The sequence below is a fragment of the Sorex fumeus genome, unplaced genomic scaffold (genome assembly GCF_029834395.1).
Source record: "Sorex fumeus unplaced genomic scaffold, SorFum_2.1 ptg000006l, whole genome shotgun sequence".
NCBI classification, from domain to species: Eukaryota; Metazoa; Chordata; class Mammalia; order Eulipotyphla; family Soricidae; genus Sorex; species Sorex fumeus.
The window spans coordinates 39,930,939-39,956,861 of record NW_026606063.1 but is presented as its reverse complement, the minus strand read 5'-3'; the positions used below and the strand labels follow the sequence as shown (position 1 = coordinate 39,956,861).

The 25,923-nt window shown below is 48.6% G+C and overlaps 1 protein-coding gene across 16 annotated transcripts in view; it reads left to right on the top strand.

The window, feature by feature from the left end:
• The window catches only part of DYSF (dysferlin), a 223,830-nt gene that overhangs the window by 6,925 nt on the left and 190,982 nt on the right, over positions 1 to 25,923 (top strand). For 7 of the 16 annotated variants that reach the window (XM_056123865.1, XM_056123860.1, XM_056123863.1 and 4 more), the window contains exon 1: positions 8,863 to 9,057. The exons of the other annotated variants lie outside the window; for them this stretch is intronic. In XM_056123865.1, coding sequence (XP_055979840.1) covers positions 8,967 to 9,057 — 91 coding nt within the window. In that variant the 5' untranslated portion in view covers positions 8,863 to 8,966. Of the gene's footprint in view, positions 1 to 8,862; positions 9,058 to 25,923 lie in introns of those variants that run through there. 16 annotated transcript variants of the gene reach the window in all.

Genomic DNA, 25,923 nt, shown 5'->3' with positions numbered 1-25,923 from the left:
GCCTCAGGCAACCGCAAGCTAATGTCCGAGCTCGCAAAGCAGTGCAGAGATGGATCAAGGAAGACCTCAAAGAGAGAAGAGCAGAAGTACTGGTAGATGCGGCAGAAGCCGGGAAAAGTATTCGTAACGCCCGCCTGTCCTTCGCCAACTATAAGACCAAGATGACTGCTCTCCGACGTCCTGATGGATCCATCACATCCTCCAGAATGGCAATGGAGAAGATTATCCATGACTTCTACTCAAATCTCTTCGATAGCCATGTCCAGGGGGATAAAAGCAACAAGTAGCGGGGAATAGGATGGGGAGAGAGTGCAACTCTGGACCTGCTCTAGCTGAGTGCTTGCGTTAGGAATGCCAGCTTTGCTCTTCCTAACTATGTCTTTGGGCAAGTTCTTAAATATGCTGTTTTAGTTTTCTGATCTCGAAAGTGTTTATGATAACCATAGTGCCTGCTTTGGAAGGGATGTTCTGAAGAGTTTATGTATTTGAAATTTTTAAAAAATTGAATTACTGTGAGATATATAGTTTTCCATGATAGAGTTTCAGTCATACAATATCCATCCCCTTCACCAGTGTGTATTTCCTACCGCCGGTGTCCCCAGTTTTCCTCCTGCTACCCCTGCCTGCCCACTCCACCAGTTTTTGTGTTAAACCACATAACACACCTGAAATAGTACCTGGCAGTAAATACATGCTGGTTCTGATATAGTCATTATATATAACTCCACATATTTATCATCATAATTTTTGAGAGTTAACTTGTATTAGGCACATACCATAGAGTCACCCCACACATCCAGAAGACTGTGGCATGTTTGCCCATCAGCTCTGTTGGTTCAGCCACTGTCCCAGCCGAACGGGCACAGTGAGCTGAGGGGAACTGCCAGTCCCTCTCTGTCAAGGCATGCTGTCGTCTGTCCTCTGGTTTGTCTTCCTGAGAAGCCGTTTATAAGCAGAAGGCTCTCATGACAGTACTAGACCTTCTTTAGAACAAAAATCACTCCGCTGACTCCTGAGATACCGCCCAATCTCTCCAGGTCATATGCACTCTTTGTTTTGGGGGGGGGAGCTCACACCTGGCGAAGCTCAGGGGTATCTCCTGGCTCTGCACTCAGGAATTACTCCTGGCTGTGCTCGGGGGACCATATGGGATGCCAGGAATCGAACCCGGGTTGGCCGCATGCAAGGCAAACTCCCTACCCCTTGTACTATCTCTCCGGCCCCCAGACTCACTCTTTCTCTGATCCCTGCACAAGGGTCTCTTTTCAGAGTGGTTCATTAGCATGAAACCCTGCCTGGGAGAGCTCTCACGTTTGCCCCATACCCGCTGGGTGCCAGGAGCTGTTCCGGAAGCTCTGAGGTGTGGTTCGATCCTCCTCTGCCTCTGTGAAGCATCATTCTCTGGATTCCACAGGCACATGGGATGGATGGTGGCCAGTGGGGTCCCCTGTTCACAGGTACCAGCTGATGGGTGTTAGGTAAAGAACTGAGGCCGTGTTTTTCAGCTTCACTGATCTTCCAAGAGCAACTGTAATTCCAGAGTTGTAATGGAACTCTCCCAATATGGCTAGGGAAGTTCCAAATTTTTGTTACTTAGACACAGCAAGCAACAAAACTGAGTAACTGTGTGGTGTTGGCACAAGTGACAAGCCTGTGCCCTGGCAGCGCCAGTGGCAGCATTGGAAACAAGGCGTTTGGCGTCAACCTTGGTCCCAGCTGTCCTCTTGCTGGAGAGATCAGTCAGCGCTGGCCAGGACTACAGTGGAGGGGTGAAAGGGAGGGCAGGTCAGGAGGGCTCCTCACCTCTATCTACTCTGACCCTCTCCCCCTCCCTCAGTGCGGCTAACATGACAACTAAAGTCAAACAAGCTGGCTGGCAAATTCTGCTTCGAAACAGGTGTCTCCTTCCCTTGCTGACCACTGAGATAGGCCAGTCAGCTCACCTGCTGGGGCTATGGGGAGTGTGTCCAGGTAAAGTTCCTTTGAGAAATTCTTATGAAACAAAAAGAAAGATCATCTCTGAGGGGGACACTGCCCACGAGAGCTGCTTTTTTCTGACACATGTCCTTTGTGCACGGGCCCAGGATATGGTCTGCATTGGAGACAAATTCTGGGCTGAGAATGGGCTGTCAATCTAGGGAAGTCAGGGAGAGGGGTGGAATAGGACCCCAGGAAATGTCCAGGGCTCTGGCCACCAGCTCTTCTGGATTTCACAGTAGGCATGTAGAACCCCTGGTCCTTGGACAGTAGCCAAGTGTTTGTAAAAGGATTATTCCTCTGGACATATGGTCTATGTTCCTCCCCGACATCCTGTGCTGCTTCTAATCCATTAGAGCAGGAAGCAGGGTGAGGAGTGGTCCTGAGAGGAGTGAAGCCTAAATCATTTTTCTTTTTTTTAAGTATCCAAAAAAGGGGACTGGAGCTATAGTATAGTGGTTAGGGCATTTGCCTTGCTTGTGGTCAACCCAGGTTTGACCCTGAGCTCCTATATGGTCCCCTGAGCACCAACGGGAGTGATTCCTGAGCACAGAGCCAGGAGTAATCCCAGAGTATCACCAGTTATGGCCGCAAAACAAGGCAAAACAAAACAAAACAAAACAAAAGTATCCAAGATGCCCTCTAGGGGGCAGTCCTGTCCTCTTTGAAAAACACAGATTTCACCTTCTGGTAAATTGAGAAGAACTCTGGCATGCTCGTGGCAGACCAGCATTGGCTGCCTCTAAGTACCTGGCTGGGTGAGGCAGACTGGGTCTCTCCTTGATTCTGCCTGATCCAGCTAGTAAACAAACAAGTGCATGAATAGTTGCTCCTGACGCTGGGGACCAATCCTACGCAGGAAAATGACAGTGTGTGGTGTTTGCCAGAGGGAGTTAGCCTAGACCAGGAGACCAGAGAGGGCTTCCCTGGGGTCTACCAAGTAATAGGGAAGAGGGAGGGAAAGACCATTCCAGGCACAGGGAACTGCAGAGCTCAGAGCTGAGAAGAAATCAGGGTGTTCTAGAAACTGAGAAGCTGCTAGAGCTGGAACTCAGGGAGTGAGGGGCTGAGCCCAGTATCTCCCTGAGAAAGTATCTGGGCTTTATACCCCAAAGAGCATAGGGACATTTCCAGGGTTTTTATTGGTGAAGATACCCTAATATATATATATGTATATATATGTATATATATATCAATATCACTGTCACTGTCACTGTCCTCCCATTGTTGCCCGAGCGGGCCCAGTAATGTCTCCATTGTGACAATCATTACTGTGTTTGGTATATTGAATATGTCACAGGTAGCTTGCCAGGCTTTGCCGTGCGGGTGAGATACACTCGGTAGCTTGCTGGGCTCTCTGAGAGGGGCGGAGGAATTGAACTCAGGTCGGCCATGTTGGCAAGGCAAATACCCTACCGACTGTGCTATCGCTTCAGCCCATATATATATGTATATATATGTATATATGTATATACATGCACACATATACATACACATGTATGTATGTATGTGTGTATCAAGAGAGGCATGGAGTGCCAGGAATTGAACCCGGGGCTTACATATGCTAGACATGTGCTCTACCACTGGAGCTACTTCTCTGGCACCAAAGTAGATAGTGGACCAGAAATGACCAGATGGTGGAGAGGTGACAGGTCTCCAAGAAGCTCATATAGAGAAGGGTGATGGCGCACATTGATGGTAACCAAAGTCATGGGCAGTAGCAAAGATGTTGCAGGTGACAAATAAGTGAAATCCTGGCTCAAAGAGATTTTAACAATGTAGTCTTGCAGGGCTGGAGCAATAGCACAGCTAGCACAGTGGGTAGGGTGTTTGCCTTGCATGCTGCCGACCTGGGTTTGATTCCTCCGCCCCTCTCAGAGAGCCTGGCAAGTTACCAAGAGTATCCCACCTGCACGGCAGAGCCTGACAAGCTCCCCATGGAGTATTCGATATGCCAAAACAGTAAGAACAAGTCTCACAATGGGAGACGTTACTGGTGCCCACTTGAGCAAATTGATGAACAACGGAAAGACAGTGCTACAGTGCTACAGTCTTGCAGGGAAGGGCATTTCAATATCTGGCGGTGCTCAGAGCATACTTCTGGTTCTGTGCTCAGGGGTCACTCCTGGAGGGTTTCAGGGAATCTCATATGGTTAGCCTGAGTCAGCTGGGTGCAAGGGAAGTGCTTTAGCTTCTCTGCCGTCTTTCCAATTCAAACAAGGAAGTCTGAAAGTGTGAGTTTCATCTCTCAAACAAGTCTTCCTGGGAGAAAGACCTATTGAATCTAAGGCCTAGGCATCATTCTGAGACCGGATCCTGAGGGAGTCTGGGCTCCGGGCAGATACAGTGTCCAGCCCCAATCAGCCAGCACCTCTCCCTGCTCCATTTCTCTCAGTGTCTGCTAGATCCTAGAGCAGGTGCTCACTGGGTCTGCATGCCTCTGTGCTCTCGAAGCAGGAGTGGTGACAGCTGGTTCCTGTGCTGGTCCATGCTTCCCAGATTCTTCACTGTTTTCAGGAATGAAAATATTGAGTGATAAAAGTGCTCAGACTCAGAGTTACAAAGTAGAAAAGTTTATGGGAAAGTAGAAGAGAAAGGAAAAGGAACTCCCTAAGTGGGGAGGAACTTAGCATAGGACTTAGTGAACTATGGCTCATTTTTTTTTTGGTGGGGGGTGGGGGTGGGGTGTTTATAGGAAAACTGGGTCTTTGTGTTACAGATCATGTGGGAAGTTAAAGATAGGAATGTTTTGCCTAGCCCCTTTCAACGAAAATTGGGCTCTTTATATTTCTTATGTCTGGCCATCTGCTTTAGGTGTTGCTCACCATCTTAGTCTCCCAGTGAGCCCAAGTTCAAGGGGGGAATTTTATGGTCTTGGGGAATTGTTAAATTCCTCTTTATTAGAAAGAGCTGAGGGATTCACAGGAACATTAAAAATGTAGGATAGGGACAGTCAAAAATGGGACTACTCCCAGCAGCTGGCAAAGGGAAACTGAGGCTTTCTCTTTCATTCCCATGAAGAAGGGCTTGTCCCGGTCTGGAGCATTGTCTCTTCAGGGAAACAACTCAGGGCCTGTGAGTCATACTGAGAGAGGAAAAAGGACCTGAGCCCAGAAGCAACTGGGGTTCAGGGGGCTGGGGCCAGAGGAAGTTCTCTACTCAGGACGTCGGGAGTAAATGGAGGGTGAGGACGGCCATGGGGTGCTGTGGGGCTGGGAGGAGAAAAGCATGAAAAGGAGAGAGGGAGACTGAAGTGGCCGCAGGAGCCCAGAGTGGTTGCCCAGTAACATCAGGGGCACGCTGAGTTGGGTGGGGAGCCTGGTCTCAGGCCACAGCTGTCTATTCTCCCACAGGTTCAGTGGGGGAGAGCCCAGGGATGGGGTTGGCAGAGTTGAATTTCACCAGGGTTGTGGTTTAGACACATAAACGTGCTGATCTGGGTCCTGGGCTGCCGCTGCAGTAAGTAGAGCGAGTTCCTTGTAAGCAGGAGACTGGCGAAGCTGCAGGTTTGCTCTCCTGGCACTAGCACTCTTGCCTGAGTGCCATCACAGCAGCCCTGCTGAGTGGGATCCCCTGGCCACAGCAAAGTGTGGCACCCTTGGTGGGGAGGTGGCTCATTGTAGTGACGCCCCAGATTCGACACCCAGCACTGAGGTGAGACCCTCAGGTTTTGGTGCGTTCAGCACTGCATGGACCCTCAGATCTGCTGAGCCTGAGCAGCTGCCTACTGGGTAAGCACTGCCTACTGAGTAGAGGTGGACGTAGTCCCCAGAGTCCCCAGAAAAAATGACCAAGTAAAGGCTGGAGGGGATAAGGCACTTGTTTTGCATGTGGCTGACCCAAGTTCGCCCCCTCATATGGCACAGGGTTCCCTGAATATGAGTAGGAGTGATCCTTGAGCATTGAGCCAGGAGTAATTCCTAAACATTGTTGGGAGCTGCCCGCAAACCAAATAATAGTAATACTTTTTTAAAAAGTGTGTGAACTCCAATGCATCACAGCCCACTGTGTGTGAACACCATGAGTGTGAAATTCAGCAAATACTGCAACTAAAAGCTCTGCAACTAGGAGCATTCATGTGGCACCAGTGAATCCTGACACAGAAAGAACAGAAGGGGGAAATTTTTGTAAGGGACAGATGTGGCTCAGTGGTAGAGTATGTCCCTCACATTAGAAAAAAAAAATGTGAATCTTCCAAGTAAAAATCTCCAATCAGGGAATTGAGATTTCTTTCTTTCTTTCTTTCTTTCTTTCTTTCTTTCTTTCTTTCTTTCTTTCCTCTTTCTCTCTCTCCTTCCCTTTTCCTTCCTTCTTCCCTTCCTTCTTCCTTTTTGTGAAGCAGGTATTTTTTAAAATTAATTTTATTGAGTCACCGTGAGATAGTTATAAGCTTTCATGTTTGGGTTACAATCACACAATGATCAAACACCCATCCCTCCATCAGTGCACATTCCCCACCACCAATATCCCCGGTATAACCCTCCTTTCCCACCCTCCCTCTGCCTCCATGGCAGATATGATTCCCCATAAGCTCTCTCTACTTTGGAGCATTATGGTTTGCAATACAGACCCTGAGAGGTTATCATGTTTGGTCCTTTATCTACTTTCTGCACACATCTCCCATCCTGACCGATTCCTCCAGCCATCTTTTCCTTAGTTATCCCTTCTCTATTCCAGCTGTCTTCTCCCCTTTGCTCATGAGACAGGCTTCCAGCTATGAAGCAATCTATCTGTCTGTCCCATGTATCTACTATCCTTAGGAGTCAGCCTCATGTTATGTTGTTTTATACTCCACAAATGAGTGTACTCCTTCTATGTCTGTCCCTCTCTTTCTGACTCATTTCACCTAGCATGATACTCTCCATGTCTATCCATTTGTAATCAAAGTTCATGATTTCATCTCTCCTGACAGCTGCATAGTATTCCATTGTATAGATGTACCAAAGTTTCTTTAACCAGTCATCTGTTCTAGGGCACTTGGGTTTTTTCCAGATTTGGGCTATTGTGAACAGTGCTGCAATGAACATATAGGTACAGATGTCATTTCTACTGTGCTTTTTTTGCATCCTCGGGATATATTCCCAGAAGTGTTATTGTGGGGTCATATGGAAGCTCAATTTCTAGTTTTTGAAGGACTGTCCATATTGTTTTCCAGAAAGGATGGACTAGTGGGCATTCCCACCAACAGTGAAAGAGTGTCCCTTTTCCGCCACATCCACACCAGCACTGGTTGCTTTTGTTCTTTTGAATGTATGCCAGTCTCTGTGGTGTGAGATGATATATCATTGTTGTTTTGATTTGCATCTTCCTGATGGCTAGCGATGTGGAGCATTTTTTTCATGTGCCTTTTGGCCATTTGTATTTCTTTTTTTGAGGAAAATTCTGTTCATTTCTTCTCCCCATTTTTTAATGGGGTTGGAGGCTTTTTCCCGTGTACAATTCTACTAGTGTCTTGTATATCCTGGATATTAACCCCTTATCAGATGGGTATTGGGTAAATATTCTTTCCCATTCTGTAGGCTCTAGCACAGCGGGTAGGGCGTCTGCCTTGCACGAAGCCAACATGGCCGACCCGAGTTCGATTCCTCCGCCCCTCTCGGATAGCCTGGCAAGCTACCGAGAGTATTCGATATGCCAGACACAGTAACAACAAAGTCTCCAATGGAGACGTTACTGGGCCCGCTCGAGCAAATCGATGATCAACGGGAGGGCCTTTACTTTACTTTTCTTTTGAAGTGCAGAAGCTTCTTAGTTTGATGTAGCCCCATTTATGTTGAAGCAGGTACTTTTTGTTGAAAAATTTTAAAGATGTGAGGAGACAGAGAGAGAGAGAGAGAGAGAGAGAGAGAGAGAGAGAGAGAGAGAGAGAGAGAGAGAGGTATGTATTCTAGAGAGAACATAGGCTTCTCCAGAATGGTAATAAGCAAACACAGAAGCAGAGAGAAGCAAGTGAGATACACGTGTACATGTGTTCAAGCGAGAACACGGGCTTGAAGAACAAGCGGTGGAGGTGAGTTTTTTTTTACAGAGGAATGATGACTAAGTAATGGTTGCATTGTCACCAGTGCACAGAGTTGAGTGAGGATTTTGGAGGTGGCAGGAAGCCAGCGCTGGGGTCAGTGCTGAGTAACGGGGGACCTATGGATGGAGAAAGCAGGAGCCCTGGGCTGCAGCTTAAACAGTTCATCCGCTGGAAGGAAACCAGATGTGACACAAGGTGGTGCTAAGGGCTGTTACCTCTCAAGGCTGGAGCGCTTAGCCTTTCCTCCACGTTGAGAGTGAGGACGTTGCAGGGGCTCTCTTGGACAGCTCTCTGGGGAACAATTTGGACCGAGACTCCACCTCCGGCCCCCTGCTGTTCTGGAGAAAGCCAAGGCGGGTTCGCGAGGGCTCGGAGCCTGGCGGTGCTGGGCAACCGGCCGGTCCACAGTGCCGCACGAGAAGGCAGAACCGGGCTCCAGGCTCGGCGCGCCCCGTCTGCGACCGCCTGCGCTCGCAGTCCCCGGCCACGGTCCCCCAGCCCTCTGCCCGCCCTCCTTCGCGTCTCCGTCCCTCTGTCCGCCTGACGTCCCGAGTAGGCGCTAGGGTCGGCTCTGTTGCCTATTCCCTATTGCCTATTCTCTGATCCCTATTCCCCGAGCGCGCGCTGAGCGCCCACCCGCAGCAGGACCCGACGACTGAGCCGCGCGCCCCGCGGTGGGGTCTGGCGCGTCCTTTGCAAGCGGCGAGCGCTGCCCAGCGCCCCCGCTGGCGCCCATCTGACCCCTGTCCCGCCCCGACACCACGGGCAGGGCGGGTCCCGGCGGGCAGGGGCGGGAGAGGAGGGTCCGCCCCGAGGGTGTCCGGTGTCTTCCGAGAGAGGGCCTCTCCCTTGCCCTGGCGACTTCTTCCTGGGGCAGCAGCGAGGGCGACGCTCCCGTTTGGCGTGGCCGAGGCAGGTCCTTGCTCGGTGGTGCCGGGGCCCGTGTGCTGCCCGGGGCGGCTCAACCATGCTGTGCTGCCTGCTGGTGAGGGCCAGCGATCTCCCCAGCGTGAAGAAGGACCGGCGCAGCGACCCGGTGGCCAGCCTGACGTTCCGAGGTGAGAGCCCGTGTGGCCGCTGCGCCCGGCGCCTGCCCGCGCCTCTCGTCTGTCTGTCGGGGTGCCCTGCCTGTCCCGGTATCCGACAGAAACCTCAGCGCAGGCTTCTGCAGAGGGGCGGGGAGCGGGAACTGCTCGCCGTGGCCTTGTGCTCTAAAAGTCTGGAGAGCGACAAGGTCCGTAGATTCTAAGACCCATTCCAGATGAACTGAAAACAAAAACCCCAAAAAGACCCCAAAACAAAAAACCCAAACCAAAATACCTCGGGGCAATAGGGATAAGAGTGGGTGTTGATTGGGGCTAGGAATGGGATCGCTTAAACGCAGAACCTAAATGCGGGGCCTCTCCAGGTTCCTTTGAAAGTTGCGTCTATTTCATTCATTCATTCATTCATTCATTCATTTGCCATCTTTCGGCAACACCAGCCTTATGGAATCTACTTCTCACTTGGGAGGAAAAGGAACAGGTAGACTAGGACGGACAAGGTCCTGACAGGAGGAATTTTGAGGGTTTCTAAGGGTGCTATTCCAAATGTAAAGAAGCCCCTAAAGCCTCCCTATGCTGCTTAGTGAGGAGGTTCTGTGGGATAACAAAGGACACCCTCCTCCCTTATCAGCAATCACCCTAACCCGCTTCAAGGCAGACATTCCCACGGGAGGAGGTGTCTCGGGAGGGGGAAAGGGAAGAGGAAGAATCTGTCGAATTTCAGAGAAGAAACAATGGCTGTGAGTCAGGACCCCAGTTCTGCAAAGAAAGATAAATAAGAAGAGAGAGGCTTTCTTCTTACCACGAGGCATGTGCTATGGTCTTGTGCAGTTTAAAAATATCTATATGGAGCAAGAGTGATAGTACAGGGGGTAAGGTGCTTGCTTTGTGCACAGCCCACCCTGGGTTGATCCTTTCTACACCATATGGTCCCCTGAGCCCACCAGGAGTGATCCTTGAGCACAGAGCCAGGAGTAAGTCCTGAGAAGCACTGGGTATGGCCTCCCCCAATTCAATTCCGTGTCATTAAAGATACTTCAGTATAGATTGATAAGCAGCTGGTGTTTCCCTGAGGTATGAAAACTGCAGAGATAGGACTGGAGCGATAGCACAGAGGATGGGGTGTTTGCCTTGCATGCAGCCGACCCGGGTTCGATTCCCAGCATCCCATATGGTCCCCCAAGCACCACCAGGAGTGGTTCCTGAGTGCATGAGCCAGGAATAACCCCTGTGCATCGCCGGGTGTGACCCCCCAAAAAAAGAAAACTGCAGAGATCACAAGAGGACCCTTAGCTCTGACCCATGATCTCCCTCTGTTCCCCAAGCCTCCCACCCAAATACATAATAATTACAAGCTTAGATGAAAGACATAATAATTTGGCAAAGTGAGAATGTGACTTTTTTTGATCATGGGACAGTTTGCAGTCTATTGTTTGAAAAGTGTCTTGAAATTTTTGGAAATGCTTGGCTATTTGCATTAATCATGACATTCCTAAAAAACAAGTTCAGGACAAAGCCTCAATTTCCAATCTTTAAATTCTGCTGCAGCCATTCCTGTCTAGACATTGCAGGGTCACCTGCAGCCGGGAAGGAAGTTCCCTAAGGATTCTGAATCTGGGGACCTACCCCAGCCCAGGTTCCTCGGATGATCTGGGACTCTTCTAAGGAATCATAGCTCTTCCCTGGTTCTGGAACATACTAGGAGAGCTACTAACTGTTCCTACCCTGTGGACCAGAAAATGAAACCTGGGGGAGTGGATGCGGCAGCCAGGTTAGTGGGTGGGTCAGGAACTGCCAAGTGCTCTAGTGAACAGTGCCCTTGTGCCAGGCAGGTGACACAGTGTAGTGCAGACACACTGGCACGTGGGTGCAGTGGCCGCACCTACTCTGACTCTCAGCCTCTGAGCGCCCCATCTTTTGCCATGGTGCACTATATCTTTCCATTGACAATCTCCTTCCCAAACCGAAATAGAATGAAAGATCACCACCTCTTCGGCCTGGCTGTGCCCACACCTTCTCTGGGAAGGCACCCAGGATTCTCTGATCATTAGTCTCTGGTTCCCAGAGGCATGGCACCTTCTGGAGTGACTGGTGCACTCCCCCAGCAGCCTGCACTTGCTCCTTGCTCAGGAAGCCATGATGCTGAGAGCAGCTACAGCTTGTCCTCACCAGGTGCACAGAGGTGCTTGGTGGTTTTGTGTCCATTCTGGCTCTGCCTGTGTTTGCAGTTCCGATGTACCTGGAGCACCACACCCACTCTGAATCCCTGTTTCCTAGGCTTTTCTGGGCCCATGAATCTCCTGCAAAATATTGCCTGGAAGACAGATTTCTGGGTCCCCTCCAGAGAAGGGGTGATGCAGCTGGTGCTAAGTGACCTGAGACTCGGCCTTTAGCACCACCTCTTAGAGAGATGCAAGTGATCTGGGGTGAAAGGTGAAATTAACTTGCCTCCCCCAGCAGGTCTCTGTGCTGCCATTTCAGCTGGATTGATGCTTAGGGATGGAGCTGTTACTTTTAGACCTAGGCGAACGGCTCATCTAGCTGGGATCCTCAATGCTGGCTGCATATCAGAATTATGTTAAAAAGAATTTATGTGTGTGTGTGTGTGTGTGTGTGTGTGTGTGTGTGTGTGTGTGCATGCACATGTGTGTGCACGGGCAGTGCTCAGAGCTTACTTGTCAGTGCTCAGGGCTTACTTCTGGCTCTGTGCTCAGGGATCATTTCTGGCAGTGCCCAGGAGGCTCTGTGGGATGCCAGGGATTGAACTCCTTGCAAGGCAAGCACGCTAATCCTTGTATTATTTCTCCAGCCCCTCCCAGGTTGCTCACTATTGAAACAGGCTCTGTAGAGGAGGAGCCCAGGTTTAGGTACTTCTGGAGAAAAAAAAAAAGAATCCCCAAAGGAATGGCAGGCAGAGAACGTGAGATCAATCAACCTCCTCTAGGGAAGAAGTGTTTGTCCTGCTACCGAGAGGCGAGAGGCGAGAGGCCCGTTGCCGTGTGTGGGGCTCCCTTGAGCAGCCCCAGTGCATGCGCCTGGCTGGCCTCACCCTCCTTGCAGTTGTTCCTGGGCATTCCAGCCTGGGATGTAATTTCAGGACTTGCTTCTCAAAATAGACCAGGAGCTCTGTGGGCTGCACTCTGGGGGCACTGTTTGGCTTCCCTGTCTTAGGGCTTCAGGGTAGAGGCTGTTAATGAATCATCATTCCCTTGTTCTTGTGTCTGTTAGTAAAACTGCCATACGTGGGCCATGGGAGATATTTTGGATAGGCCACCTGTGAAGAAGGAGCTTTGCTTACGACAGAATTTGGTCATCTGCGTTAACTTTCTGTCCTGTTCATTTTTCAGACTCTAGTGTGATTATTCATGTCCTTCCCTTTGCAGATTTAACTCATTAAACACATATTTATTGAACACTTACTACACGCTGCATGTTGTTTGAGGTGCTGGGAATGGATGCCTTTCTCTAAAAACAAGACCAAGTCCCTGGTCTTTAATCTCAAATGTGCTATTTTCTTGTCAGTTGCATCTCCTAGGTCTCCACTTGGATTTCAACCTGCTTCCCTGGGCTCTATCAGCTGAAAACTCAAGAGCTGCTATTGTCTTTCCCTCTCTCCCTTCCTGCCAGGTCCTCCCCTTCTCCCCAGGGGTTTCCTTCCCTCTCTTCTATCTTCTAGGCACTTCTCTGACTCTAGCCAGACGCTTTGGGGCTTAAGTGATGCTGGAGATTGAACCCAAGGCAGTTGCATGCAAAGCAAGTGCCCCATCTGCTGTACTATCTCTCCAGCACCCTCTGAACCTGGCAATTTTGTTGTTGTTTTGGGCCACACCCCATGTTGCTCAGGGATTACTCTTGGCTCTGATCTCAGTGATTATTCCTGGTAGGCTTAGGGGGAATATGTGGTGCCAGGGATTGAATCCTGGTTGGCTGCATGCAAAATCTGTCCCAGTTTCTCCATCCTGCCAGAAAAGTTTGAGGTTTATTTTCATATAATCCTGGTAATATTTTTTTAAAAGTATCATTACGCAAGTATTTAACAGAATTTTGTTTGTATTTGGGCCACCCCCAACAGTGCTCAGGCTTACTTCTTGTTCTAAGAGCTAGAATCACTCCTGTTGATGCTGAGGGGACCACAATGTAGGGTGGCAGTGATCAAACCCTGGTCAGCGGAATGCAAGTCAAGCCGTCTTTTATGCTCTCTTGCCAGCCCCCTGAATTGCTTTTAATTGCTTTTTTTTTTGCTTTTGGGGTCACACCCGGTGATACTTGAGAGTTGCCCCCAGCAGTGGTCAGAGGATGATGTTGTGCTGGGGGTCATAACCAGGGATTCAACCCAGGGCTTCTGAATGTCAGGAATACGGTCCTGGCCTTAGACATCTCTGTCTGACCCTGAACTGCTTTCTGTTTTCCTGTTATTTGGGGGATGGGTGGTAAAAGTGTTTGTGCTCTTTATAAATGAAGGATATTAGCACTCTGTCACTGAGAGTACCTTCCCAAGTACTAATGGTCCTGTTGAGTTTAAAGGCGACCCCTACGGCGTACAGCCCATCACAGCCAGTGTACCCACCTCCCACTGCCTCTTCCTGGCTTCTGTTTCCCAGAAAGTGAAGTTTCAGGATTTAGAAAGATGGAGATAAGGGTAACAAGAAGAGGGAAGGAAGTGACAGCTGCAGGGCTCTTGAGGTGTATGGGCATGAGTCAGGGCAATCATCAGAGTCTACCTTCCTTTTCTGTTAGGGGTCCCTATGCAAGGAAGGAAAGTGGCCTTCCTTCCACAAAAGCCAGGGGTATTTTTGATGTTGTTGTTGTTTCTTTGAGCCACACCCAGAAGTACTCAGGATTATTCCTAGCTTTGCACCCAAGGATCACTCTTGGCAGTGCTCAGGGAACTGTATGAAGTGCTGGGGACCGAACCCAAGTTGGCTGGGTGCAAGGAAGGACCCATCTATTCTACTATCGCTCCATCCCTACCAGGGTTATTTTTTCCTTTTCTTTTTTTAAATTAAATTAAAGTTTTTAAAATGCAATCACTGTGAGATAGACCCTTACAAAGCTGTTCATGATTAGGCTTCAGTCATACAATGTTCCAACACCCATCCCTCCACTAGCATACATTTCCCAGTTTCCCAGCACCAGTGTCCCCAGGTTCTCTCCTAGCATCCACCCCCCCCCAGCCTGCCTCTATGGCAGACACCTCTCTCTCTCTCTCTCTATCTCTCTCTCCCCCCACCCCTTTTGTGCACTGTAGTTTGCAATACAGATACTGAAAGCTTATCACGTATATCCCTTTACCTGCATTTAACACTCGGTTCTTGTCCAGTGTAACAAGTTCCACCTATTATTGTCATATGGGTCCCTTCTCTATCTTACCTACCCCCTCCCTGCTCCTCCACCCACCACATCCCGGTGGTAGATCTAACCACTGACCAGACCTCCTAGCCCTTGTTTTCCCCACCAACAGTATTTTTGCTTCATTCACTTGCTGCTGCCTTTCGATGGGCTTTCCTGATGCTTCAGATTTCTAGCACTTCTCTGTCTGAAGGGCATTTTAACGTGATGTCTGGAAACATGGAGCTTGTAATTCTTGGCCACCATGATTAGCAAGAGACTGTGTGCAGAATCTGAAGGTGTCCCACCCCTTCTTACAGTGCATCTGTCACCTACTTCATGGGCAGAAAACAGCCTGTAATACCTGCTCTGGTCCTGAACACTCCCACCCTCACTAGGTGATCGCTCCCTATCCCAAATCACCCCAGGTGCCCCTCAAGAACTCAAGCTCTATCTTGCACCTCTTGCTGCTGCTGCTGCTTCTCCCAGACAATAGCCATGAGACCCTGGCCCCACCACCTGTGTCTTCACCATCTGGCAGCTGGACCTTAAAAATGGTGGTACACCCAAAAGAAGAGAGAGAACAAAAGGGAATGCCCTGCCACAGAGGCGGGGGGTGGGGTGGGGGGGATGGGGGTTGGAGGGATACTGGGATCCATGGTGATGGAAAATGGGCACTGGTGGAGGGATGGGTATTTGATCATTGTATAATCGAAACCCAAGCACAAAAATTTGTAAGTCTACAACTGTACCTCATGGTGTTTCACTAATAAAAATTGAAAAAAAAAAAAAGAATTGAAAAGGAAAAAAAATGGTGGTAAAGTACACAGGATGTGCCATTTACCACCTGCCCCATTTTCAAATGTGGAGCTTAGCGATTGGAATTCAGTACATTCATAGGATATGGTGGTCATCATTCATGTGTCTCTCCAGAATGCTTTGATTTCCCCAACTGAAGCCCTGTACCCATTAAACAATAACAATAGCGCCTCATACCCTCCCCGAATCTCTTATCCCTGTTATAGCCGTGCCTTCAAAGTCCAGCCATTTCACAGCACCTTCCAGAAACTCCTCCTTTTGTTTAGAAAAAAATACATTAAAAATACATTTTTTGGGGGGAGGGAAGGGTCCTAGGAAGGGCACTCCCAGCTGTGCTCAGGCCTTACTCTGGCTCTGCACTCAGGTCTGCACTCCTGGTCATGTGTGGGGAACCTTATGTGGTACTGGGGATTGAACTGACTTTGGTTGTATGCAAGGCAAGCGCCCTAACCTCTGTACTAGCTCTCCATCCCCAGAATCTCCCCCTTTCAAAGCTGAGGAGAATTTCCTTTCTGGAAACCCCACATTCTGCTGGTGCACTGATGAATTAGCGCACACGTGAACATTCCACACTCCAGCTCCTGCGATAATGCTCCCGGGGGGTGGGGGGCGTGTGCCTCCCTGTCTCTTGGAGACTGTGCTAGACAGTTCTGAGAGCTTGTACTTCTTGCTGTCTTTACTCTCCATCCTCCAGCAGGGTTCACTGGGCCATCTTCGGAGGCCACCCGACTGGGTCACCTCCCTGCATTTCAGCTCTGGAGGTGGGGACCACTTCTTCTCCACTTGGACGCAGGCTGTGGTGTCTGTGGTGTCCACAACCCCTTTGTGACAAATCCTGCCCAGCACAGAGCTGGACACATGTGAGGGAAGCATAACCCTCTCCACACCTTTATTCCCGTCCTTCCCCTGCGTGGGGGCCAGTGGTCCCTACAAGCTAGGGGTAGCAGTTCCTTCTAAGTATTGAGTCTTTTCAAGACTTGTTGCTCTAAGCACTTTAAAAAAACTTTTTTTTGTTTCATTGTGGTAACATATATATAATACAAAAAGCTGCCACGTTAGCCATTTTTCAGTGTGTGATTCAGTGTCATCAACCATTCAATGCTCATGGTGGGGCAGCCTTCACCCCCCACTATCTCCAAAACTTTTTTCATGCCAGGTTGAGACTCTAACACATTAAACAATAAAGTAGAGGGGAGTAGGGAATGATTAGTGGTATTGAAAATCACAATGCTTAAAATGAGGGGAAAAAAAGCCAATAAACTCTCTAACTCCGCTCTCAGTCCTTAACCCCTCCATTCTACCTTTGGTTCCTAGGATTTGACTATTCCAGGTGCCTCCAGAGGAGCCATAGAATATTTGCCCTGCTGTGTTGGCTTATTTCAGTGTTATGTTTTCAAGGATTATCTGTGAGGGCCTTTATCTTTATCTTTATCTGTGTGGTGGTGGGTATTAGAAATCCTTCCTCTTGGAGGCCAAGTGCTGGTCCATAGCATGGATCTCCCACTTTCTTGGTTCTTCTGGGAAATGATATTGAGGCTTTTGATACCATTTTGAACTGTAGTGGGAAATGGACTGTTTTTTTTTTCTTCTACTGTTTTATTTTTTTTTAATTATAGTTAAAGCAACAAGTTTATAATAGTTAACATTTCTAGTTCTGATGTAGAAAGTTACTACACCTCCACTATTACCAAAATTCCCTGGGACCCTCTGCTTCTGTCTCTAGTTTGCCTGTTCATTTCTCTCTCTCTCTACTCCCCACTTCTTTGGTTTTGCTTTTTGTGCCACACCTGGCAGTGCTCAATTTACTCCTGACTCTGCTCTCCGGGATTACTCCTGGTAGACTTGGGCACCATATGGGATGTCAGGGATCAAATCAAGTTGGCTGTGTACAAGGGAAGCTCCCTGCCTGCTGTACTGTCACTCTGTTCTTTTTCTCCCATTTCTAGATAATCTCAGTTTTATAATCCAAGGCCAAAGGCTTCTCACTTTCAATATGTCTATTTCCTTATTTTGTTGTGATCTACCACAGATGAGTGAGATGATTTGGTATTTTGCAGTAGCATTTTTTTCAGCCTTTCCGTGAACATTTTGAGCCTAAAAGCCTATCACTCACTGCCCATGAAAGCCCCTGTGTTTGCGCCATCTTCTCCATATCCCAGTGGCCCAAAGCCTCTGTGAGCATCATAGAAAGGAGCTTTCTGTGATGTGCCTTACCTTTGTGCAGGGGTCAGGGTGGGTGGGTGTCTGGCTGGCTGGCCAAAAGGTCATTACCAGCTGGCTCTGCCTGAGCTCAGGGTACTTCTTTCTACAAATGATTCCTGGGGTGTTCAGGTTCTGGGAGGCTAGCAAGCACCATGAAAGGGCCCATCCCTACATGCTGGGCTGGAAGCTGTGGGTGAAGCCTGCAGTTGGAGTACAAGGTCAATCCCTTGGATGCTGCAGCTCCATTGTACTAGATGCCAAGGGCAGCACCCTGGCTTCTTGGGTGAGGCCACACCATCTTGGTAGCTGTGGTCAAGTGCGGGGCTTTTGCTAGTGGAGCCTGCTTAGCCAGGTGGCCCCAAGTATATGGTAGAGCCCAAGAGTTTGACTCTCTTTTCTGTTTCTCCCTCCTTCTCTTTCTTTCTTTCTTTCTTTCTTTCTTTCTTTCTTTCTTTCTTTCTTTCTTTCTTCCTTCCTTCCTTCCTTCCTTCCTTCCTTCCTTTCTTTCTTTCTTTCTTTCTTTCTTTCTTTCTTTCTTTCTTTCTTTCTTTCTTTCTTTCTGGGCCACACCTGGTGATGCTCAGAGGTTACTCCTGGTTCTGAACTCAGGAATCACCCCAGCAGTGCTTAGAGACCCATATGGGGTCCTGGGAATCAAACCCTGTTTGGCCCTGTGCAAGGCAAAAACCCTACTCACTGTGCTATCACTCCAGCATATCTCTCTCTCTCTCTCTCTCTCTCTCTCTCTTTCTCTTACTCTCTCTTGCTTCCTACATTCCTCCCCTCCCCCCATCCCTCCACAACTTGCTGAACTTAGGGAGCACTCCTGGCTCTGTGCTTCTGTGCTAGAGGGCCCAAATGGGGTGCCAGAGATTGAACCCAGGTCTGCCATGTGCAAGGCAAATGCCTTTCAGTATGGCCCAGTGAGAAAAATCTGAGATCTCTGACAATTCCTTCCTGGCAGGGGCAGGTTCATTTTTCTCCTCAGAGTCAATCCAGTCTGCAGGTTACCACAGAGCAGGATTCTCAGGGGGAGTTCCCTGGGCCCCAGTTCTGCAGAGCCGTCTGAGGAGAGCCATCCCATGGCCTGCTACGGGAGCGATCTGGTTCTCTTCCTCGAGTCCATTCAATCACACATGAAGCCACTTCTCGTAAGGCCAAGACTAATCATCAAGGGCAGGGCAAATCCTCATCCACGAGGAGGAAGGAGCTATTTTCTTAACTGTTTCCTAATTAGCGGCGTGCCCTCCCTTTCCTTGGCGTCTGCAGAGCCCGTGGTGGTGCCTTGTCACGGCTACGTGCCTTTCCTGCTCGTGTTCGTGCCACAGCACCCACAGCTGGCCCTGCCCTGCCCTCACCCACGAGGCCCTGGCGCTGTGCTATCTATCACACCCTGAGGTGCTCAGGGAAGCCTCACGGAGAACCTGGCCATTCCTCATCTCCAGGGAAGGCCGGAAATGGAAAATGTTTCAAAGACACTCTGCCTGAAGCTTGGCCTGTAGACAAGGCTCATTCCCTCCCCCCATCCCCCCAATCTACTTATGATTTTAAAGTTTGTACTGTTTGGAGCCCCAGGAAATGAGTTTCCAAAGGGACAATCCAGAGCTGCCGATGGAATTTTCCAGGTTATTATGGGATATCTTGGGGAGTCGTTAGGGAGGGGAAGTGAGAGAGCACTTGGCTGGCAGCTCACGTGCCCTCTACGTAGCCACTGCAGAGGGAGCTCTCCCGAGAGACCTTTGCAGCCCTTGCCGTGGTCACAGTGGATTTTTTTTTATGTGTTTGGGTCACACCCTGAGGTGCTCAGGGGTTACTCCCTCAGAAATTACTCCTGGTGGTGCTTGAGGAACCATATGGGATGCTGGGAATTGAACCCAGGTTGGTTGTGTGTAAGGCAAATGCCCTATCTCCTGTATAATGGCTCCACCCACCAGCCCTGGATATTCCTTGACTGGCTCCAAATCCATGTGTCTGACCTCTGCTGGAACCATGCCTGTGTGGGCCACCAGAAGGGCTTTGGTCTGGGCAGGCCTGAACGGTCTTTGAGAATATAACTGGGGCCCCTCCAGAGTGCTTCCCCACACACTGGGCCTCCCGTTGTCCCTCTCTCTGTGAAGAAGCCGCCATGCTGTTGATCCATTCTTCTGGTGTTCCCGGCAAAAGGAGATTCTGGCTTGTAGGGTAAGTAAGTGAACTTGCAGCCAGTTAGGGGATGAGCAGAATCCATTCTGCACCTGATTCCAGATGCCTTCCCATGTGCTAGGGTCCCTTTTTCGTGATAAAGACATGACATCTGCTCTCTGAAATCCATAGTCCAGCTGGGCATACAGATATAGGCACTCACTATTAGCCTCTGTCTGATCCGTGTGACCGAAGCTTGCTTTGGGGTAATCAGAGGAGAAGCTCTGAGTGGGGTTTTGAAGTATCAGTAGGAGTTCATTAGAAGTACCAGCGTGACACCCAGAGCAGCTCACATTTACTCTGTGCTGCGCACCAGGCACCTCACTCATCCTGTCCTGCTTGATTTCCCTATGAGATGAGAAAATAGTGCCTGAGAGTTTCGATGATTTACCTGAGAAGTTCTCCAAGTGTGGCAGGTCAGCAAGGTAAGAACTCTTTCCACAGCCACACAAAAGAGCTTGCCCTTTCCCCTGTGCAGGCATCTGCATGGAGGGTGGGGAGACGTGCTCTAAGTCGCCTCCATACCCGCCAGGGCGTTCACACCAACTTGACTGAGTCACAGCATTCTTCACCCTCACAAATCCACAGACAGAATCAAGTCCATCTTATTAAAGAAGGTTTCTGGTGAACGAATCTAATTATGAATGTTATTGGTCTCAAGCCATGAAGACATGTATTTGTAGTGCTTTCTTTTTCAGGGGGAGGGGGCATGCAGGAATTGGATTAAGGATCCTGTACAGGTGAGGCTTGTGCTCTGCCACTGAACCACATCCCCTGCCCCTATAGTATGTGTGGGAAGGGACAGCATTCTTGTGCTCACTGGGAAATGGCGACTGTTACCAGGAAAGCATTTGTGTGTCTGAGTTGCCAGCCCAACTAGCCACCTTGGACTTTCCCCAAGTGCTGCTGTTGGTTGGTGGGGTGGAGGACAAACCAGGATGGTTCAGAGCCGGGCATTTGGTAGACGTTCTCTTGATAACATACCCGTGGGTGGGCCTGTCACTTTGAGGAAAAGAGCTGACATTCATCACTCATGGTCAATCTTACGATTGGAGGTTTCAGGTGGGGAAAATTGTAATTTTAGGAAAAGTATGCTTTCCAGTTTCCCAGTACAGATGCTTCCTGACTTGTATTGTTCTACTTACAAGTTCTAGGGCTGGAGCCATAGCACAGCGGGTAGGGGCTGGAGCCATAGCACAGCGGGTAGGGCGTTTGCCTTACAAGCGGCCGACCCGAGTTCGATTCCTCCGCCCCTCTCGGAGAGCCCGGCAAGCTACCGAGAGTATTCGATATGCCAGACACAGTAACAACAAAGTCTCCAATGGAGACGTTACTGGGCCCGCTCGAGCAAATCGACGATCAACGGGAGGGCCTTTACCTTTACCTTTACCTTACAAGTTCTAACTTTACAGTAGTGTAGAAGACATAAGTTTCCATAGGAATTGGACTTTAGGTGTCAAATGTTGATCTTTTTCCCACCTTCTGATGATGCTGGGCAGGGAGAGTGGGCTTCGGCACTGGTCACTGAGTTTATTGAGTCACTGATGAACAGATGTTGGGCTAACAGGGTCAACAGCCACTGTGCCATCACCTTCAGTGCAGTATCTGGTAACAGTAGGAGATCAACTGCACTTCCTTTTACAATAGCCTTTTTCTGTAGAGATAGTACAGGGGATAAGGAACTAGCATTGCACGTGGCCAACCCAGGTTCAATCCTCAGCACCATATGAAGTCCCCTGAAAACTGCCTAGAGTGATCCATGAACACAGAGCCATGAGTAATCCCTAACAAAAATTACCAGGGACCAGAAAGATGGTACAGGAGATAAAGGTACTTGACTTGCATGTAGCTGACACTGGTTTGAATCTTTGCATCACATATAGGTCTCAGATCTCAGCCAGAGCCAGGAGTAAGCCCTAAACCCTGCTGGGTATGACCCCCAAACAGCCCCCACGCACCCACATGAAAAAAAAAACTTTGTATTAGGTGATTTTGGCTCACTGCAGTCAAACCTAAGTATTCTGAGCACATGAAAGGCAGGCTCAGCTAGGCTGTGTTGTTTGGTAGGCTAAGTGTATTACTGCATTTTGATTTAGGATATTTCCAAATCATGATGGTGGTTTTTTTTTTTTAAAGGCAAACACTCTACCACTGTGCTATCGCTCCAGCCCAAAACTGACTTTAAAAAAGTCTTTTTTTGCCATTCAGTAAGTCCACCTCACTGTATCACTGTATCACTGTCATCCTGTTGTTCAATCATGATGGTTTTGTCATGAGATGACTTCATAATAAGTGCATGGAGAAGGATCAAAATTGAGTTATGTTTTCTGACATTAATAATATTAATGGATGTGAATTTGGTACTGTATAATAACACAAGTAATTTGGAAGACTTATATAACTCAGTGACTGAAAATGATCTAAATCATCAATGAAAGGCTTTATGAAATCATACTTGGATTAAGTATTTATTCAAAATGAAAGATAGACTATGGGCTTTAATGTAACAGGGTTAAAAAACAGTCATTAATTTGACTCAGAATTTAGACTGCAGCTAAGTTTTAGAAGTCTAAGAAATACAGAGCTGGAGTGATAGTACAGGAGGTCAGATGTTTATCGTGCATAAGACTGACCTGGGTTCTATCCCTGGAAACCCATATGGCCCTCCGAGACCACCAGAAGTGATCCCTGAGTGCAGAGCCAGGAGTATGCCCAGGCATGACTGAAACACTTAGAGAAAAAAAAAGCAGTCTAAGTATCCTCAGTTATCTATTGGTATATTTAAACATGCTTCCTTGACCAGCCATGTACCTAATTGGACTTTTTTCATAGATGTCAACTAACAGAGGCATTATTTAATAAATCCCTTCAATTGATGGACTGTAGATGTAGATGTGACAATCCAGCCAGATATTCGCAAGAAATTCACAAAATTTCTTGTCACTCTTCTTGTTCTTTTGATATGTTTTAAAAATATGTAAACATGTACTGGGTTTATTATTGTCAATTTGAAGTTACCAAATCTTAATAAATATTTTTAAGTGTCCCAGTCTTGGTTTCTTTGCCCCCCTTCCCTTGTCTTTGATACTGTGATGATTGGGGCTCACATGCTCACATGGTCGTTGTGTTGGCTGGGGGGGGGGGCAGTTACATGCTCACACACACGCTCGTGGGATGGGAGTCAGGGTCACACTCTTGAGTTGTGGTGCTCCTACACAGTCTGTGTTACCGTGCTCACATCAGGCTTCTCACTTCCTGGCCTCTCACTTGAACATGCTTGTCGCAGTGATGTTTGACAGGGGTCGTGACTGTCGCATGCAGCCTCAGGGGTCTCTCACGGCAGACTTGCAGGGATGATGCCAGGCATGTGAGGGGCTCCAATTCCCAGCCTCACATTTGCAAGGCAGGTACTTATTTTGTTTGTTTTTGCACCATACCTGGAGATGCTGGAACGATAGCACAGCAAGTAGGGCATCTGCATTGCATGTGGCCGACCCTGGTTTGATTCCTCCATCCCTCTCGGAGAGCCCAGCAAGCTACCGAGAGTATCCCGCCTACATGGCAGGGCCTGGCAAGCTACTTGTGATATATTCAATATGCCAAAAGCAGTAACAACAAGTCTCACAATGGAGACGTTAATGGTGTCCGCTCGAGCAAGTCTATGAACAATGGGAGGACAGTGCTATAGTGCAGTGCTACCTGGCGATGCTCAGAGATTACTTCTGGCTTTGTGCTCAGGTATCATTTCTGCCAGTGCTTGGGAAACCATATGTGGTGCTGGGAACTGAACCAAATTGGCCAGCACGTCAAGGTGCTCTTGGTGCTCTCTCTCCAGCCAAGGGCCTTTAGCCTTTGAGACCCGCCCAGCTCGCACAGTCTTTATTCCAAATGCAGTGAAAGCCAAGAGGTGGAAGTTTCATCTGGGGTCTTCTTATTTAGGGGCTCGTTTTGGGGTCTCAGAAAAGTTGAGACCTGCTACCTTAAAGTCCCCCAGAAACTCAGTTTTCTGGTGGTCTGTTTCATGCCAGAGCCTGTGTTCCTTCCTATTGCGGTGCTTTCAGCAGGCCTTAGGAGTGGTTGGTGGCACCAGTTTCCCCACTTGAGAGGATAACCCCCATTTCTGAGGGGGCTCACCTCGGCCAGGCAGCCTTTGTGAGCAACTGCCTTGGGCTACAGCAGGCCTGCATTCTCTCCTCAGATGATCCTTCATCGCTCTCCTTTGCCCTTTCTTTCTTTCTGCCAGTCCTCCCACTGACAGCCTTGTCTGTGTCCTGGCTGCTGGCACTGATGACTCTTGGTCTTTCTCTTCTTCAAGCTTAAAATGGCCCCTGTCCCATTCACCCAGGAGTTGTGGCATAGGGGAACATGGACAAGTGCTACAACGTTCAGCTTGGGAGGAGCACTCATCATCTAGGGAGATGTTTCCAGAAGCTTGGGGGGCTTTCAAGTCCAGGTGGGACACTCAAACTGAGACCAGAGGCCTCTCGAAGAAGCTGTGCATTGGTGGTGTTGAACTCAGACACCTCGAAGGTTCATCCCGAATATGTTTTGTGCCTGGTGGAATTTTTTGTTTTATTTTTTTATTATTATTATTTTTTTTGCGCCACACCTAGCAATGCTTAGAGGTTTCTCCTGGCTCTCCACTCAGGAATTACTCCTGGCGGTACTTGGGGGATTATATAGGGTGCTAGGGATTGAACCGGCACCCTATATAGTCATGTACAAGGCCAGCACCTTATTGCTATACTCATGCTCCAGCTTCCATTCGGGTGGAATGTTTAATTTTCCACTGAGCATGGGGCTTTTGTGAAGCTGCTGGGAATGTCAGGTCCCTCTGTTATCACCCACCCTTCTTGCCAGGATAAAAGTAACGCTCAGGCGGCAGTCCTGTGGGACATTGTAGGTCCAGTACCAGCCACCAATGCATGAGGAACTGGTCCCAGAGTGCAAGTTTGCACTTCTGAGACCGTGCTTTCATGCTCATGTAGGACTCCCCAAGACACCGTGTGCTCAGACATACCCACCACGGTCATGGTGAGGGGATTTAGGAAATTTATTTAAAAATGAGGGGAAATTCGAGGCTGAAATGATAGCACAGCGGGCGTTTGCCTTGCACATGGCCCGACCTGGGTTCGATTCCCAGCATCCCATATGGTCCCCCGAGCACAGCCAGGAGTAATTCTTGAGTGCATGAACCAGGAGTAACCCCTGTGCATCGCTGGGTGTGACCCCCGAAAAATGGGAAATTCACATACCCTAAAGTTGACTATTTCAGCCATTTAAAAGTGTATTTAGATGGTTTTGACACTTATCACACTTTTTTTTTACTTGTTAAGTTTTAAATTTATTATACGCATGGCTTTGTTTAACATCAATGATTTCTTTTTTATTTTTATATTTCTTTTAAAATTTATTTTTTGTAATGGATCCCTGTGAGATGCAGTTACAAACTTAACAAACTTTCGTGGTTATGTTTCAGTCATACAATGCTCAGTACCCATCCCTCCACCAGTGCCCATTCTCCACCACCAGTGATCCCAGTGTGCCTCCCCCCACCCCCACCTCATCCCCTCCACCCCACCCCATTTCTGTGGTAGGGCATACCCTCTTGCTCTCTCTCACTCTCTCTCTCTCTTTCTCTCTCTCTCTCTCTCATTTTGGATGTTGTGATTAATTTTCACACTCTTTTGCAGTCACTGTCACTATCTGATGCTAGAGTATTACACCAGCTCCTGCAAAGACGCCTCTGCTAAACATTCCCCCTGATTCCATCTCCCCCAACCCCTAAAATCACAACTCTATTTTCTGTCTCTGGATATGCTCATTCTGGACATTTCAGAACAACGGAATTCTATAATATGAGGAAGTAGGTGTTTGTAAAAAGGAAATGGAGGGGCTGGAGAGAGAGTTCAGGGGTTAAGGAGTTGCGTGCAGTGACCCTGGTTCCACCCCTGACACCACATTGTCCTCCTAAAGCTTTGAGCATTGATCATAGCCCTGGAGGTTCCTGAGCACTGCTGGGGGGCACCACACCCAGATAAAAGGAAATAACATTGCTTATTGGTGAAAGTGATTAATTTTTAGAAATAATAAGGGAATTTACAATTTAAAAACTTTATGTGGGGGCTGGAGCAATAGCACAGGGGTAAGGTATTTGCCTTGCATACAGCTGACCTAGGTTCTATCCTTAGGATTCCCTGAGTGTTGCCAGGAATAAGTCTTAGCAGCATCTCTGGGTGTGTCCCCCCAAAACAAAAACAAATAAACAACAAACAGAAAAAAGAAAAAAAAGAAACAGTAGGGAGCTTCATGTAGACAGTGAGGGATACAAGAACAGACTCATCCAGAAGA